At 39.6% G+C, this 14149-nt stretch overlaps 1 protein-coding gene, 2 non-coding genes and 1 pseudogene across 3 annotated transcripts; 2 read left to right on the forward strand and 2 right to left on the reverse strand.

The window, feature by feature from the left end:
• The first annotated feature begins 3236 nt into the window (after positions 1-3236).
• On the forward strand, positions 3237-7999 carry LOC116685183 (G2/M phase-specific E3 ubiquitin-protein ligase-like; annotated as a pseudogene).
• Positions 8000-8554: 555 nt separating this feature from the next.
• LOC116685184 (uncharacterized) lies at positions 8555-9841 on the reverse strand. The gene is made up of 3 exons (XM_032510365.1): positions 9258-9841; positions 8788-9006; positions 8555-8696 (listed from the first exon to the last, which is right to left on the reverse strand). Exons 1-3 carry the CDS (start codon positions 9749-9751, stop codon positions 8555-8557), a joined length of 855 nt encoding a protein of 284 aa, XP_032366256.1. The 5' UTR covers positions 9752-9841.
• A 2923-nt stretch (positions 9842-12764) lies between these two features.
• On the reverse strand, positions 12765-12836 carry trnaq-uug (transfer RNA glutamine (anticodon UUG)). The gene has a single exon. It is a non-coding gene; the product is annotated as a tRNA-Gln (tRNA).
• A 946-nt stretch (positions 12837-13782) lies between these two features.
• On the forward strand, positions 13783-13854 carry trnag-ucc (transfer RNA glycine (anticodon UCC)). Its single transcript has one exon. It is a non-coding gene; the product is annotated as a tRNA-Gly (tRNA).
• Positions 13855-14149: the final 295 nt, after the last annotated feature.

A 14149-nucleotide genomic window follows, 5' to 3' on the forward strand; every position in this document is an offset into this window, starting at 1 on the left:
TAATCTTTGACATTTCATATTTGCTGTGACTGAATGTGGTTTTAAATCTGTTGAGGTCTGTTCAGACCAACTGCCATGCTTTGCCTGTTGCAAGCAAGACATGATATCTCTCTCTTTCTCATGCACGCAACAAACTCTCTGGGCAGGCAAACAGAGAAGGAGAGGTAACCTTGCTCCTCATGACATCATAAGGGGAGGATTCCAGATTGGTCCATTTGAGCTTACATTTTCTCAAAGGCAGCAGGATACCCAGGGCTTGTTTTACATGTAACACCATTTCTAACCACTGGGGACCATAGGCAGGCTGGGGAACTCATGTAAAAGACCTCGTGAATGACATTTTCATGCCATGGGACCTTTAACCTCTCCTTGAGAGAGAGTCTGTGTGTAGGTTATGTTTGTATTGTACTGCTAAATTGCCTAAATTTTAATAAGGACAATAAGTGCAATTTGTTACCTTTTATGAGTGCAAGCCTTTTTCTCAGCTAAAAGAAAACAAGGTGCTCTTCTGAAAATGCAAAATCTAAATCAGTTCATCTGTCATGTTGTCGTCCTTCCTGGTCTTGGTGTAGCTATGTATGTTTTCAAAAATGGCAGATGATCACTGACATCATTTGTTATTAGTCCACTTTCAACTTTATAGACAGTGACGTTGGTAAATATATTATCAATTAGTGTAGCAGTATTGGTTGTAATCCTGGTTGGTCGACTGATTGAGGGATACAAACCGGGACTGTACACCAGATTAATGAACTCTGTTGTTTTGTTGTGGTCTTGTGGTTGAGCAAGTCAATATTGAAATCTCAGCAGATAAAAAAACATTTTGTTATTGCTCTTATTGAATATTTCTGTAATTGTTTCCTTAACCCTCTGAGCCCGGACACTCGCCCACGAGTGTAAAAGTACCTCTGATTCATCGTTTAATAACTTTTGAACCATACAAGCGATTTACTCACTTTCGGTTTCGTTTGAATCCGGACGAGTTCGGCTTTACGGCGGTCTTTTCCCGGTCTTTCTAGCCTCCTCTACAGGGGGTTTTCTATCCAGCCTGGAACTTCCCTCTTTGGGCTTTAAATCCATAGTTATTATCCAAGATTGGTCCACTTTATATCCATAATTCATCGCGTTTTGGCTCATTTTCCGCCGCTAGATCGTTCCTCAGCATCTGCCCTGTCTGTCCCGTCTATTGTTTCAGGAATGCATGCCCATATGGGAGATAAAGGCAAACTCTTGTATGGAAGGCCAGAGGGGACAAAAATGCCTATAAACTCTATTGAAGGCAAAATAATGCAATATTTAGACACATATTTGCTTGTATAACATTGCTGTGGTGTAATATCAATAAATATGACATTATTATGTTATTATTGGCATAAGTAAATGTCATGAGAGCAAACGTCTTGACTTTTTGGAAAAAATGCATGTATTTTGTCAACTGTATAAGTTATAATGATTATTTCTTCACAGTGTGACTCCCAAGACATATGAGAAGTGTTTTAGACTGGAAAATGGCTTAGGTTTTACTTATATGTCTGTCATATCAATACATATCTGGAAGATTCATGTTCCGTTTTATTTTTTTTATTTGTCTTTAAGGCCCTACAACAACCATTTTTACATGCAAGTGACCTCACTGCAACCCAAATATTCCAATAACCCAGTTTGTCCTAAAAAAATGATGTTCATCAGCGCATGTTTTGCATGTATGAGGCCCTGGGTTCAATCCCCGGCATCTTCAGCAAGTGTTCTGTTACAACTATGGCTGCACAATTAATTGAATTTTAATCGCGATCACAATTTAGACTTCCCACGATCAATTTTGCGTGATCGAGCGATTATTTTTTTAAAGCGTCATTTCATAGAACGCTCCAGGTTTTTTGCAAAGCCAATCTACCGCTCCGTAAAGCCGTCTGATCATGAGCCAGTCAGAGTAGTTCCTTTACCGCGCAGCTTAGTTTCTAGCATAGACTTGGTTTCTAGATGTAGACGGTCACAGAGGACAGAGTAACGGGAGGAAACTCACAGATAGCAGTCGGTTATACGTCAGTCTCAAGGTTTACCAGTTTACCAGTAAACGCAACACTTTGTCCCGTCTGTTGTTTTTCAGACAACAGCGGTGACCAGTGCTAGTCGGTGCTAGTAGCGTCTGTTAGCTCCTCTAGGACGCACCGGTGCTACTAGCGTCTGTTAGCTGTTAGCTCCTCTAGGACGCACCGGTGCTAATGTTGCATCCGCTGCAATGCTGTTTATATCGATATGGTTTAATTTTCCGTTACATGACCCATTTTGTCTGTAAAGCCGTGCCTGTGTTGAATCTCTCCTTTACTCTCTCTCCTCTACTGTCCGCTCAGCCCGGCCACACAGCGGCTGCCGGTCCACACTTCTGACATTTGTCTACAGTTTTAATTGTTATTACTCATCTGTATATGGTTAAGTATGAGATGCAAACCTGTATTTGTACCAGTGTTTCCGCGGGTAACTACTACGGTGGCCGGGAAGTGCAAAACAACATTACAAAGTCTGAAACACTTTACAAAGATCGAGACAAATTTACATTTAAAAAACAAATTAACAAAACGCAAAACACTTTTACAAAACAACACAAACAAATTTACATTTTAAAAACAATTAACAAGACTCAAACACTTTTACAAAGAACAAAACAATTTACATTTTTAAAAAACAAATTAACAAGACTCAAAACACTTTTACAAAGAACAAAACAAATTTACATTTTAAAAAACAAATTAACAAGACTCAAAACACTTTTACAAGTCCCGAAACAAATTTACAAACGACAGATTCTTCGGAAAGGGAATGTACCACACCCGAAGTGACACGAATAATACGGAGTGACGTGACGGTGGTTGGTGAGCGCGGGCAATTCGCGTTGTAGTTGTGGAGTAAATGGCGTAAATTAAGTTTATGGGTGACTGAACATGGACTGCGACCGAGGATATTTTGCCCGTTTTGTGGCAAACACATGAACACATTAACGCGGTTTTGCTTTACGTGTGCCAGTGTTTGGAGTTTCTGAAAGACGCGGACCAGACGAAACACTTGTAACACAGGCGTCGTCTCGCCAGCCGGACAGTGTTAATCAAAGTAAGTGTAGCAAAACAAAAAATGCTATCTATCTGGGGCCATGTGAATAAAAGTCAGTAATGCTATGATTTTCTTGAGCGGCTGCTGACTTTCTATTTTGAAACGGAACTCTGTCCATTTCAGCCGAACATCCATGCCCATCATACAAACAGTTCATGGAGTACAGAAGCTCCAAGTCTAAAGAACGACAGGCTTTTAATTACGGGCCAAAACGAAGAAATAGGCCTAAAGAAAGAAAAAACGTCCAGGTAAGTTTGACCGTCCTATACAATTTTGCAAAGCTCTATATGTATTTGTGTGTATGTGTATATTTATTTTACCTACGTATAAATTATTTATATATTTATTTTACTAGATAAACGTAGGATTGATGGTGCCACATGGAACTGATGGAACTGATTTAAAACCTCTAAGAGGGAAAACGCTCCCGGTATTTACAGACCCAGAAGTAGCAGCACCTGATCTACTGAAACAAGCTGTGCAGAAAATGAGAACATTTAACAAGGACATGCACGAAGGACCTTATGTCCTTTTGGATCCAGACTGCTCAGAGGTGGTCCATGTGCCTGGTCAGAAAGGCCATTCAAATTGGCAGAATATATAAAGGAAATAGGAAAGCATATTCCAGGATCACTTTTTTCATTTGCCTAGAAAACACTATAAAGGAGGTTAGTGGATCTCATGATTTCATATTTTTTTACATGTTTAGATACTCTGCTGGAGAATAGATAATGGTTGTTTGATTTATTATTTTCAGTGGATGATACCTCAGACTCTGATTCTGAAATTGTCATCACAACAAGGAGCAGAGCCGAATTCAATCAAGCTGACACTTTGGTACAATAGTTACTTCTCTTTTTTATATATTTATGTATTTATGTAAATATTTGTATTTTATTACTTTATTAGATGTACATTGGATTTTAAGCATAAAATATGTCCTGGTCAATATTTAGTGGTAAAAGTGGCTTGTTTTGATTATTTTGCGGTACTATTATACAGTAACACAGACAACCATTCAGCATTGATTTTATGCTGTATGTGGTGACTGAACAACAATGGAAGCTATTGATAATTTTATCAATTTCCTCTCAGGTTTTTGAACCAAAAAATTGAAGTACTCCTAAACACAAACTAGAAGATGAAAGGTAGGTGTTGCACGCTTGGACACAAAGAAACTTTCTGGCTTGCATGGTTGAAATTATTTCTTTAGTTCTTGACTGGAAATAATAATTAATTTAATGGGTTACAGTGCTTTCAACCAGGTAGACTGCTATTTAGCAGATATTTCACTACTCATTCACATACACTTTAAACATTTATATTGCTATTTTTTGAGATGTTTTTTCTACTTTTGCTGACCTGGAAATACAGAAACCCTGCACATGAGCTCAACGTTGCTACATGCTATTGACTGTTTCTGTAACTTGCTCCCTACCTAAAGGACCACAGCTACCTGTCTGAGCTGAGCTTTACTTAACAGAATAAACCTACAGAAATACAGTTTCTCTTTCAGGTTTATAAACACAAATGGCCCAAATAACCAAACTATTAAAAAATATGAGAATGATCCAGTCCATCCATATGTCCCACATCATTGTGGGTCTCACATAGACCTTTATTGAATTGGCGCAGTCAACCTGAACCAATTAAACAAACTTTTTTTCTGAACTTTGTCAGGGAGTCAGATAGATGTAATGAGAGACAATGTTTTTGATCTAGTGATAATCAACCAATAGGAATTTGGGCTGCATACATAATGTTTACATGATTTGACTATTGGACGCTGGAAGGACACCTGCTGGTTTAAAATGTCCACAACACCCACTCTAGCCCAGAGCACCCTGGCCACTAGAAAAGACCCACCTACTACTATGTGTTACTCAAAACTACATTATAGTCTTTATCATGGAGCTAATCATTTTGTGTTTTTATCATGTTTCAGACAAGCACCAGGACATTCATCAATTCAGCCAGGACAGGTAATAAGGGAGACTGTGGCTGCATGACATTTCTTGCTTCCAATGTTGTTGTTGTTTCAGACATTTTAATCTGTTTTTCAGATAGTAATATCTGATGCTGAGGATCTGGATCAACCTGAAACAAATCCAGAAAAAATTCTTGCTACAGGTAAGTAAAAAAAATAAAATAATGACTGACATAATTTATATTTACTGATTACACGGGGAAGGCATTTTTGTTTGTAAGATGTTTTAACATGGAAATGGTCATTACCAACAGTAAATACACAGACCTGTTTTCACCCAATGTTGAGCCAGAGGATGAAGAGCCTGTTGCTGTCAATGTGAAGAATATCCAACACACAGCAATGTAATATGACAGCTTTTGACTATAGCACTCCAGTATTTTACAGTGCAATAGTTCTGGTATATCTGGAACATTCACAAATGAAGTCACTTTTTGTCATTACAGGGAGGAGACGGACATTTCATTACCTGACATCGTGGCAAACCTGTCGCTTCCTATTGATCATAAAAGAGTCAGTCGGTTCAACATCTCAAGGGCTAATGTTTGGGATGGGGCAGTCAGAGGTTTCAAGCGTACAACATATTCTGAAACCTGTGACATGCTGGTCAAATTTACTGATGATACTGGTGTTTTGGAAGAGGGAATTGACACGGGTGGTCCAAGACGAGAGTTTTTAACTCTACTAATGAAACACCTAAAAGACCGGCCCATTTTTGATGGACCAGAAGGACATCGGTTCTTGGTCTACAATGCAAATGGTATGCATATGGGTTAGATGTGTACTATAGGCTACTAATGGTTGGTTAATGATCATTGACCATATATATCACATGACATATGCTTGTATATTACAGTATAAATGCATTTTGTTATAATTTTGCATTATGACTTCATTCACAGCTGTTAGGAGGATGAGTACTACCTGGCAGGAAAGATGATTGCTGTGTCAGTTGTGCATGGAGGTCCAGGACCCCATTTCCTGTCAGAAGATCTTGTACATTATCTTTCAGGCCAGCCTTCATTCAAAGCACCAATTAATTTAATAACTGATGAAGACATAGGGAAAGCTTTGCAAGAGGTGAGAATAGCATAAGGGCTACAGTATGGTAGGGCAGAGTTTTACATAGTTCCTGAAGTGTTTTGAGACAATGTTTAATTCCTATATCACGTGCAGAATTTGTTTCATTAATTTATTAGTCTTTGATGCTGTAAAATTACACCATGCTATGTATGTCATTAAAATAGGCTAGGAGATATAGTGCATACAGTTATTGACTGGGGTGTTTGTCTTTTCATGTCTTTCAGATTGAGAGTGCTGCTTCATTGGATGCTCTGCAAGAATGCATGATGAGACACAGCACAATGTTACAGACAGCAGGTTGTCTGAGGCACGTGGCTACTGTCGAAGAAAAGAAAGAAATCGTGTCCGACTACCTTCAGTGGTATATTATTGACCGCAACTCATCTGTAATTGACAGGTAAGATTCTTTTTATAAATGTTATGTATGTTTTAGTTAAATGCCTCATTGTCTCCATGTTTGGTTTATGCAAACATGTATATCTGTTATCAATTTGTCACTGTGACAGAATTTGTACCTTAGTGTATTTCAACTATGTGATGTCACTTCCTTCTGTCTTTTTCCTCATCAATCTACACACAAAACATCATAATGACAAAGCAAAAACAGAAATTAGATTCTCTTCCTGACTAACTCCATAAAGTTCAAGAGGAAAATAAGTCCAGTTACCCCTTAAAGTTATCCATCCACATCTGCTACACATCTGGCAGCAGAGTGATGGTTTGAGGCTCACTTGATCCATCAAACCCTTGATGACTGCTGCTTTTTATCCAACCACCTGCTCAATACTGTACCAGTGTCACTTACATCTGAATCTATTCCTGCCCTCAGTTCTCATAGAGATCCAGTCACACGCAGAGGTTTTAGTGTAAGTGTCCATGAAAATATATACAGATATAAAGAGTGTGGGGATGTTGATGGGTGTGTAAAGGCTGTAGCTTCATACACGAGGAATCCAGGCTGGAATTACTTCCATAGGTGCTTCAACAGCATACTGAGAAAAGGCTCACTAACTTCAGCAAATGTGATATTTTAGTTTTTTTTTCTTCTTTTTTATTAAATTTGCTACAATTTTCTCAAAACCTGTTTTTGCCTAGCTTATGATGTATTGTGTGTAGACTGATGACGAATAATATTTTATATGAAATCTCTAACTCAAAGTTTTGAAAAATTGCATGGGATGTGTAGACTTTCTGAAGGCACTGTATAAGTGCTCAAGCCACCTAGCCATTCCAGTCTTTGTCGTTTAAACCTTAGATTGTAACAATTAACTTTTAATGTGCAATGCAAAAATAGTTTTTTTTTTAATTCAATGGTCAACACAACAATTTCCCCCAAATGTTTAAGGTGGATAGTAATTGAAGAGAATATTTGTTTTCTTTAGATAATTTAAATTGGCACTATACAACAGTGAATCAATGTTTGTGTTCACCATGTAGATTCAGAGATGGTCTTTCAACCCTGGAGTTTTTGACTGCACTACAGCAACGCCCTACTTTGCTGGCCCCTGTTCTGTGCCACACTGAAAAGCGACTCACTGCTTTTGAACTGAGAAACTCTTCAAACCCGACCTCATTCAGGGGTAATCAGACGACTACTAAAGAAAGTCAAACCATGGCCTATTGGGCAGATTATCTCCTTGATTGTGAAGGTTTTGTTATTTATGTTTTTTTATAAACAAGTTAAGAAAACGCTGTGTCAATGATTTATCTGAATTGTTTTTCTTTGTAGAAGGCCAAGCTGCTGTGTCTGTGGAGAGTGTTTTGATGTTTGCTACTGGGCTGTCTTCACTTCCCCCATCTGGCTGGAACCACCGCCACAAATAGAGTTCCTGGATGACTCTGCGTTCCCCATGGCAAACACATGTTCAAACTCCTTGAGATTACCACTCCTAGACTCATTCACTTTGTTTAAATCACAAATGGACTTTGGAATTCAAAATAGTCCAGGATTTGGCTGTTTCTAAGCTATATGATGGATGACTCAGAGTTAAAGTTGTTGTTAAAGGTGCACTTTAATGTGAAGTTGCCAAAGTTGATTTTATAATAACAATAACAGTATGTGAGCATGTGTTTTTTTTCTCAGTTAACATTTTAAAAATGTTTTAGATCTGTGACTGGGATCCCTTAATATGTCACTGTTTTAGATAAAGAAGTACTTAAAGAAGTTGTTCTTTACTACAAAATTTTAATAAACATTACTATTTTTGATTAATTTACTTTACACTTAAACAGCAAAGCTGTGGGTGACAGATTCGTAAACATTGTGTTCAGACAGTGTTCCACCACTACAATAAAAACTCCCTTTTTGATCCTTTCATAGCCGAGCCATTTCTTTTAGAATCATGTACAGTTCTGATGCAGACTCCCAGTTTTCTGGCTTCAGTAACTGATTGTGGTCCATGGCAAAGTCCAAGTACTCCTGCATGTTTGGGTCCCCAAAGGAGTAATGAACAGGCTAGCCTCAGGAAGGGCATCCAATTCAGCCTGTTGAATTGGAAATGCACAGTCTCTGGAACCAAACCTATGTTAAATAGAAAACATAATTGCATTTGTTTTCATTTAAACTAAAACGTTAGATTAATACCTTTACCTATTTATCACCAATGTATCACCTGTGTGGTAAGTAGTAGAGTTCATTGGGCACTCCTCCTGGACATGCTGCTGTTCTGGAAGGGCGAATCCTGTGACTGTTCCACAGTCTCACACACTCATCTAAGTCCTTCTGAATAACCTCACCGAAGCAGTATCTCAAGAGACACTGATGCTCATGACTCCCGTTAAAGTATCCGGCATCTCTAAGGTCCGTAAATAACTCCATCCAGAACTGAGACCTATAGAAACGGATATACATTTTAGTTAAACCTTTAAGTGTATACACGTTTGAATAATAAAATCAAAGATTAGTTGTAATGAAATTTATGGGTTGTGCATCTTTTGGTCATTCAATTTTCTTTTCAGAAACTACCTTCCTTATATTTTTCAGATTTTTTATTGTGCTCGTTTTTTCTTTTTCTATTACTCGTTCCAGAGAAGAAAATCAAATGACCAAAAGATGCAAGAGCCTTTATGAACGTTCACTCACCTCCCCTTTCTAAATATAGACCACCAGGACTCAATACGCTGGTTATTTATAGATGAGCCGTACATGTGGCTGGACGCTCCAGAGTAGTAGTCACTGTGATGGTGGCGTAGGGTACATTGAATTGCAGCCATTATGCCGTTCTCAGTGCCGCAATCAGTCCTCAGTCTCATGGGGATGACACCGAGGTTTTGCACACATGACATGAAATAGTGAGCAATCACCGTTGGGTTATTATTTGTTGGTCCACATTCAAGCCACAGTACTTTACGTGAAAATCCATCTATGCATCCCGAAATGGCCAAACCGAATGGCTTAAGTTTATCATAACCATCTGCGTGCCACATATAGTTAGGTCCCATTGAGTGGTAGGTTCTTCTTGTAAACCTTCTGCGTGTTCTGCTCTCACACCCTCGAGGATTAAGCTCCCGGAGCAAATTCATCACATCATCTCTCTTCACTCGAAGATTGTACTTTTGTTTAAGTACCTGCCACATCGTGCGGTAGCCAAATAGTTGTCCAGGTCCACGAAGTTCCAATCTGATGGCGTTACTCACGGTGTTTGGAGAGGAATAATCCTTTCGGCGGTACAAACCCGGCTTCGTTCAGTTTACTTTTAAGAGTCCTCAAGCTGATGTTTACACCGTGTAGGCTTGACATCATGTCCACAATTACATCGTAGGAATGGCCCTCGTTGAAATACTGAACGCAATGATGCAGTATGTCCGGTGTTTCCGTCTGGTCCGCGTCTTTCAGAAACTCCAAACACCGGCCACACGTGAAGCAAAACCGCGTTAATGTGTTCATGTTTTTGCCACAAAACGGCAAAATATCCCTCGGTCGCAGTCCATGTTCGGTCACCATAAACTTCATTTACGCCATTTACTCCACAACTACAACGCGAATTGCCCGCGCTCACCAACACCACCGTGTCACTTCCGTATTACTTCGCGTCACTTCCGGTGTGTGGTACATTCCCTTTCCGTGAAGAATCTGTCGTTTGTAAATTTGTTTCGGGACTTGTAAAAGTGTTTTGAGTCTTGTTAATTTGTTTTTTAATATGTAAATTTGTTTTGTTCTTTGTAAAAGTGTTTTGAGTCTTGTTAATTTGTTTTTCAAAATGTAAATTTGTTTTGTTCTTTGTAAAAGTGTTTTGCGTTTTGTTAATTTGTTTTTTAAATGTAAATTTGTCTCGATCTTTGTAAAAGTGTTTCAGACTTTGTAATGTTGTTTTGCACTTCCCGGCCACCGTACAAAGACCAAGAAAATGCCACACAACAGAAATGCCATGCTCACACCACACAGGCAGTGTGCAGGAGGCCTTACCCCTGACTTCGACCAACTGCGGATCCACTCCGCTTCGTGTCTGCTCCGTGATCCGCAGTCTGTCAACACCCACCAGGTCCGGATTTGTTGCAGGCCATGACGGACCACTGAAGTCACATGGACCCACCGGATCTCGTAAATTCATGTACGATCACGCGATATAACAGGATGTAGTTTCTATAACAGAACCACAAACCTGATGAAAGAATATCTTAAACTTGCATTGCTCTGAATTTCATGTGTTTTCATGTATCATCTTTAGCCTGTGTTGATGTAGTGTTTCTGTGTAAATGTAACATGCCTTTTTCATTTGCTACCAGGGCTTAATGAGTAGCATGGGGATTGGGTAGACATGATGATGGGATGCAAACAGAGATAATGACTGCAACAACAAGGTGCTGCAGGGATTCGGACCCTGGATCTTCTGTTTACTAGACAGGCACTTTAACCAGCTAAGCCACAGCACCTCCTTGAGTACTACTCACAAACAAAACAACAAACTTACTCTCATTCAGAAGCCATTGAAGAGCGGTGTAAATATTTCATCAGAGTGAAGGCTTGTGGTAGAATTGGTCCTGACTCTGTTGGTTTTGGCGTAAAGTGCTCTGTAGCGCCTACCAGAGGGGAGAAGCTGGAATAGGTTGTGTCCGGGGTGAGATGGGTGAGACGGCGCGAGGCCATCCGTCATCACCTGCACACTTGATGAGTGTCATCGGTGGAAGTCTAAACCAATGATTCCCAAAATGGCCGACCTAACACGTGCAGCCCACCTGCACCTATTAAAGCCAGCATTCCACTCCACTGGTATAGACTGTTTTCAGCCACAATAATGTTATAAGAACACATCACATGCCCCTTTCATGCTCTGGAAAATAAGGCAGCTAGTAACTTTGTTTGTCTGTTAAGAATCACAAATTATATACATACACTTCCTTAAGTAGAACCAGCAATGCAGGGATTTGGACCCAGGATCTCCTGTTTACAAGAGAGGCGCTTTAACCACTAAGCTACAACGTCTTCGACAGAGAAGTCTGTCTTGCAAGAATACAATGAGCAAATGAACAGGGTTGCTTCCATCCATCCATCTTCGTCCAGCAGCTCCAGTAGGGGACCACTACGAACTCCGGCAAATGAAAACAGCTGGACTTGTGCTTGAGCGACGCCTCAGGACTCACTGTTCATAGGCAGGCCTACCGAGAACAACAGAAGTCCTATGCAAGGACCTTGAGAGATCAGAGACCCTTTCCCCTGGTAAAATAACAATGCTAATAAAATAAAAAGAAGACCATGGAATATAAGTGTAACTGCTTAACTGTGTAACTAATTAAACAGGATGCACCATCTTCGTCCCCATCCCTTTCTGGCAGCCATATTTGATAAGAATGGCCAAGCAACCAAAAGAGCGAATGTGAAGTAGGTAAGGGAATATACTGTTGAGAGTCGGTGTGCAAATGTGTGCTGATGACTGTGTAACCCTTGCAAGCAACTTATCTTATCACCCCCCCCCCCCCAAGTTACACCACCACAACAAACAAAACAAAAACAATGTCCCCAATATCGAACCTACACCTCCAGTGGAGACTGCGACTTGAACGCAGCACCTTGGACCACTCAGCCATCCTGACTGAATAATCCAACGTGTAGTAGGATCTCTCACAGAAATAATAATATGGTAAGTCAACTATGTCATGATATAGTAGGTTCTCAGTCATCCAGTCATAGTTATCAAAGAAAGGTTTCCCTTGTCAGCCCAAATATATGGGTGTTTATGGGACACGGAAGAAAGTCACCAATGTGGAAATGTGTTTGACAATGGCAATACATTGCGCGGGATGTGAAGGCATCTCACCAACTCTGTACCCCAATGTTCAATGCAGGCTAAATCCTGTGGTGGAATCAAGATCCACCAATGTTTCTGTCCAAATGTCCACCTGTGTCCAGACACGTGCCTACTAGATGGAAATAGACTGACATTTGGGTCAACATTGTGGAAATATCTTTAAGATGTTTAACTAAGTCTAAATTTGGAGCTCTTTTAAGTTAACGTGAAGTACAGGTCACAGCTCAACTTGCCACTACCACATACTGTTTTCAGTCAAACAGCCAGAATATTTTACCCGTTAGCCTAGATGTGGACAGTGTAGAGGTTGATTTTTTTATTTCACCAGTACTCTGGCTTAAAACCAGTTCCACCGAGACTTGAACTCGGATCACTGGATTCAAAGTCCAGAGTGCTTACCATTACACCATGGACCACTGTTGTGAAAGGCAACATTGGTTTGCCAGGCAGCTTCTTCCATAATATTAACACTTATGCTATTGAAGGCACACAACAATTACTGGCTAACTTAAGTTATTTAGTAAGCTAAGCGTTGACACAGGATGTGGAACAGGCAAGTCAAGAATAGGTTTTAAAGCTCTTGCCACAAACAATGAATACAGCAGTAGATAGGTCTACTGTGTACTCATGGTAACTTTACATGGGTTGATAATGCAGATGCTCACAAAAGGTGCGGCTGTACTTGCAATTCAGTATCTTGCGCAAATTAATATCCACTACAATGTAGAGAATAGCTGAATTCAAGCTTCCCAATACCATGTCTCTGAAATTAGTTCTAGAGGAAAACAATACATGTAAGAAGCGGGATTTGAATCCAAGCCCCCAGTGGAGACTGCGACCTTAAGCAGACCCTTGGAACGCTCAGCCGTCCTATCTTTATCTTGTTTATCCTTATTTTCTTTAATAGTTTTTTTAATAAATTAATTCATAAAAATATGACTAACGTGATTATTTTTAATGTTATATTAATAAATAATGTTACAATTATATGGCTAAGTAAGCAATAAAACCTTTAAATGAGCCCTTCTTGTGTTATTTGTTATGTCTCGGCAAGCAGTATTATGCTTTTGGTCGTCTGTCCATCTCTACATCAGAATCAGAAATACTTGATTGATCCGTGAAGGGAAACTCTGTAACCTAAGGATTTTGGATTTGTGCCTCTACAGTCCTCCGCTCTACCAACTAAGCTATTGAAGGTCAACAATGTTTATGAACGCACTTCCCATTCTTGTTAATGTGATAACACAGGACCCCCTGAGGAAATTTTGGAATCATCAGGGCTGTAGCTCAGTGATAGAGCGCACTTCACAGTCTCAATGCCCAGATGTATTACAAGATTTGAAGTGAAAATTGTACAGCATAGCGATGGTGGTATAGTGGTGAGCATAGCTGCCTTCCAAGCAGTTGACCTGTGTTCGATTCCCAGCCATCGCAGTAGCTTTCTTTGAGTTGTGTTTACTTGCTTTTTTTAACAAGAAGTCAGAAGAAAGGTTACTTGCCCAACCTGGTTTTATAAAACATTAGATCTCTTTGGGCTGCATGATTATGGCCAAAATGATATATGACAATTACTTTGATCAATATGGAGATCACAATTAATTATCACAATGATTTGTTGATTTTCTACTCCAAAGTGCTGGAAAGAAGGTTTCACCAATCGTTGAACCTCAGGTTAACAAGGAACAATCTCAGCAAGATGATGGATGGATGATTGTGGTTACTTCACCAA

The sequence above is a fragment of the Etheostoma spectabile genome, unplaced genomic scaffold, assembly GCF_008692095.1.
Source record: "Etheostoma spectabile isolate EspeVRDwgs_2016 unplaced genomic scaffold, UIUC_Espe_1.0 scaffold00569613, whole genome shotgun sequence".
In the NCBI taxonomy this organism is placed as follows: Eukaryota; Metazoa; Chordata; class Actinopteri; order Perciformes; family Percidae; genus Etheostoma; species Etheostoma spectabile.

Excerpts from the sequence above, each read along its gene's own strand:
- LOC116685184 (XM_032510365.1), bottom strand. The coding sequence starts at position 9,751 with ATGTGGCAGGTACTTAAACAAAAGTACAATCTTCGAGTGAAGAGAGAT. Across the intron at positions 9,007-9,257 it reads TCTATATTTAGAAAGGGGAG|GTCTCAGTTCTGGATGGAGT; the intron begins GTGAGTGAACGT and ends CCGTTTCTATAG. Across the intron at positions 8,697-8,787 it reads CTCTACTACTTACCACACAG|GTTTGGTTCCAGAGACTGTG; the intron begins GTGATACATTGG and ends TATTTAACATAG.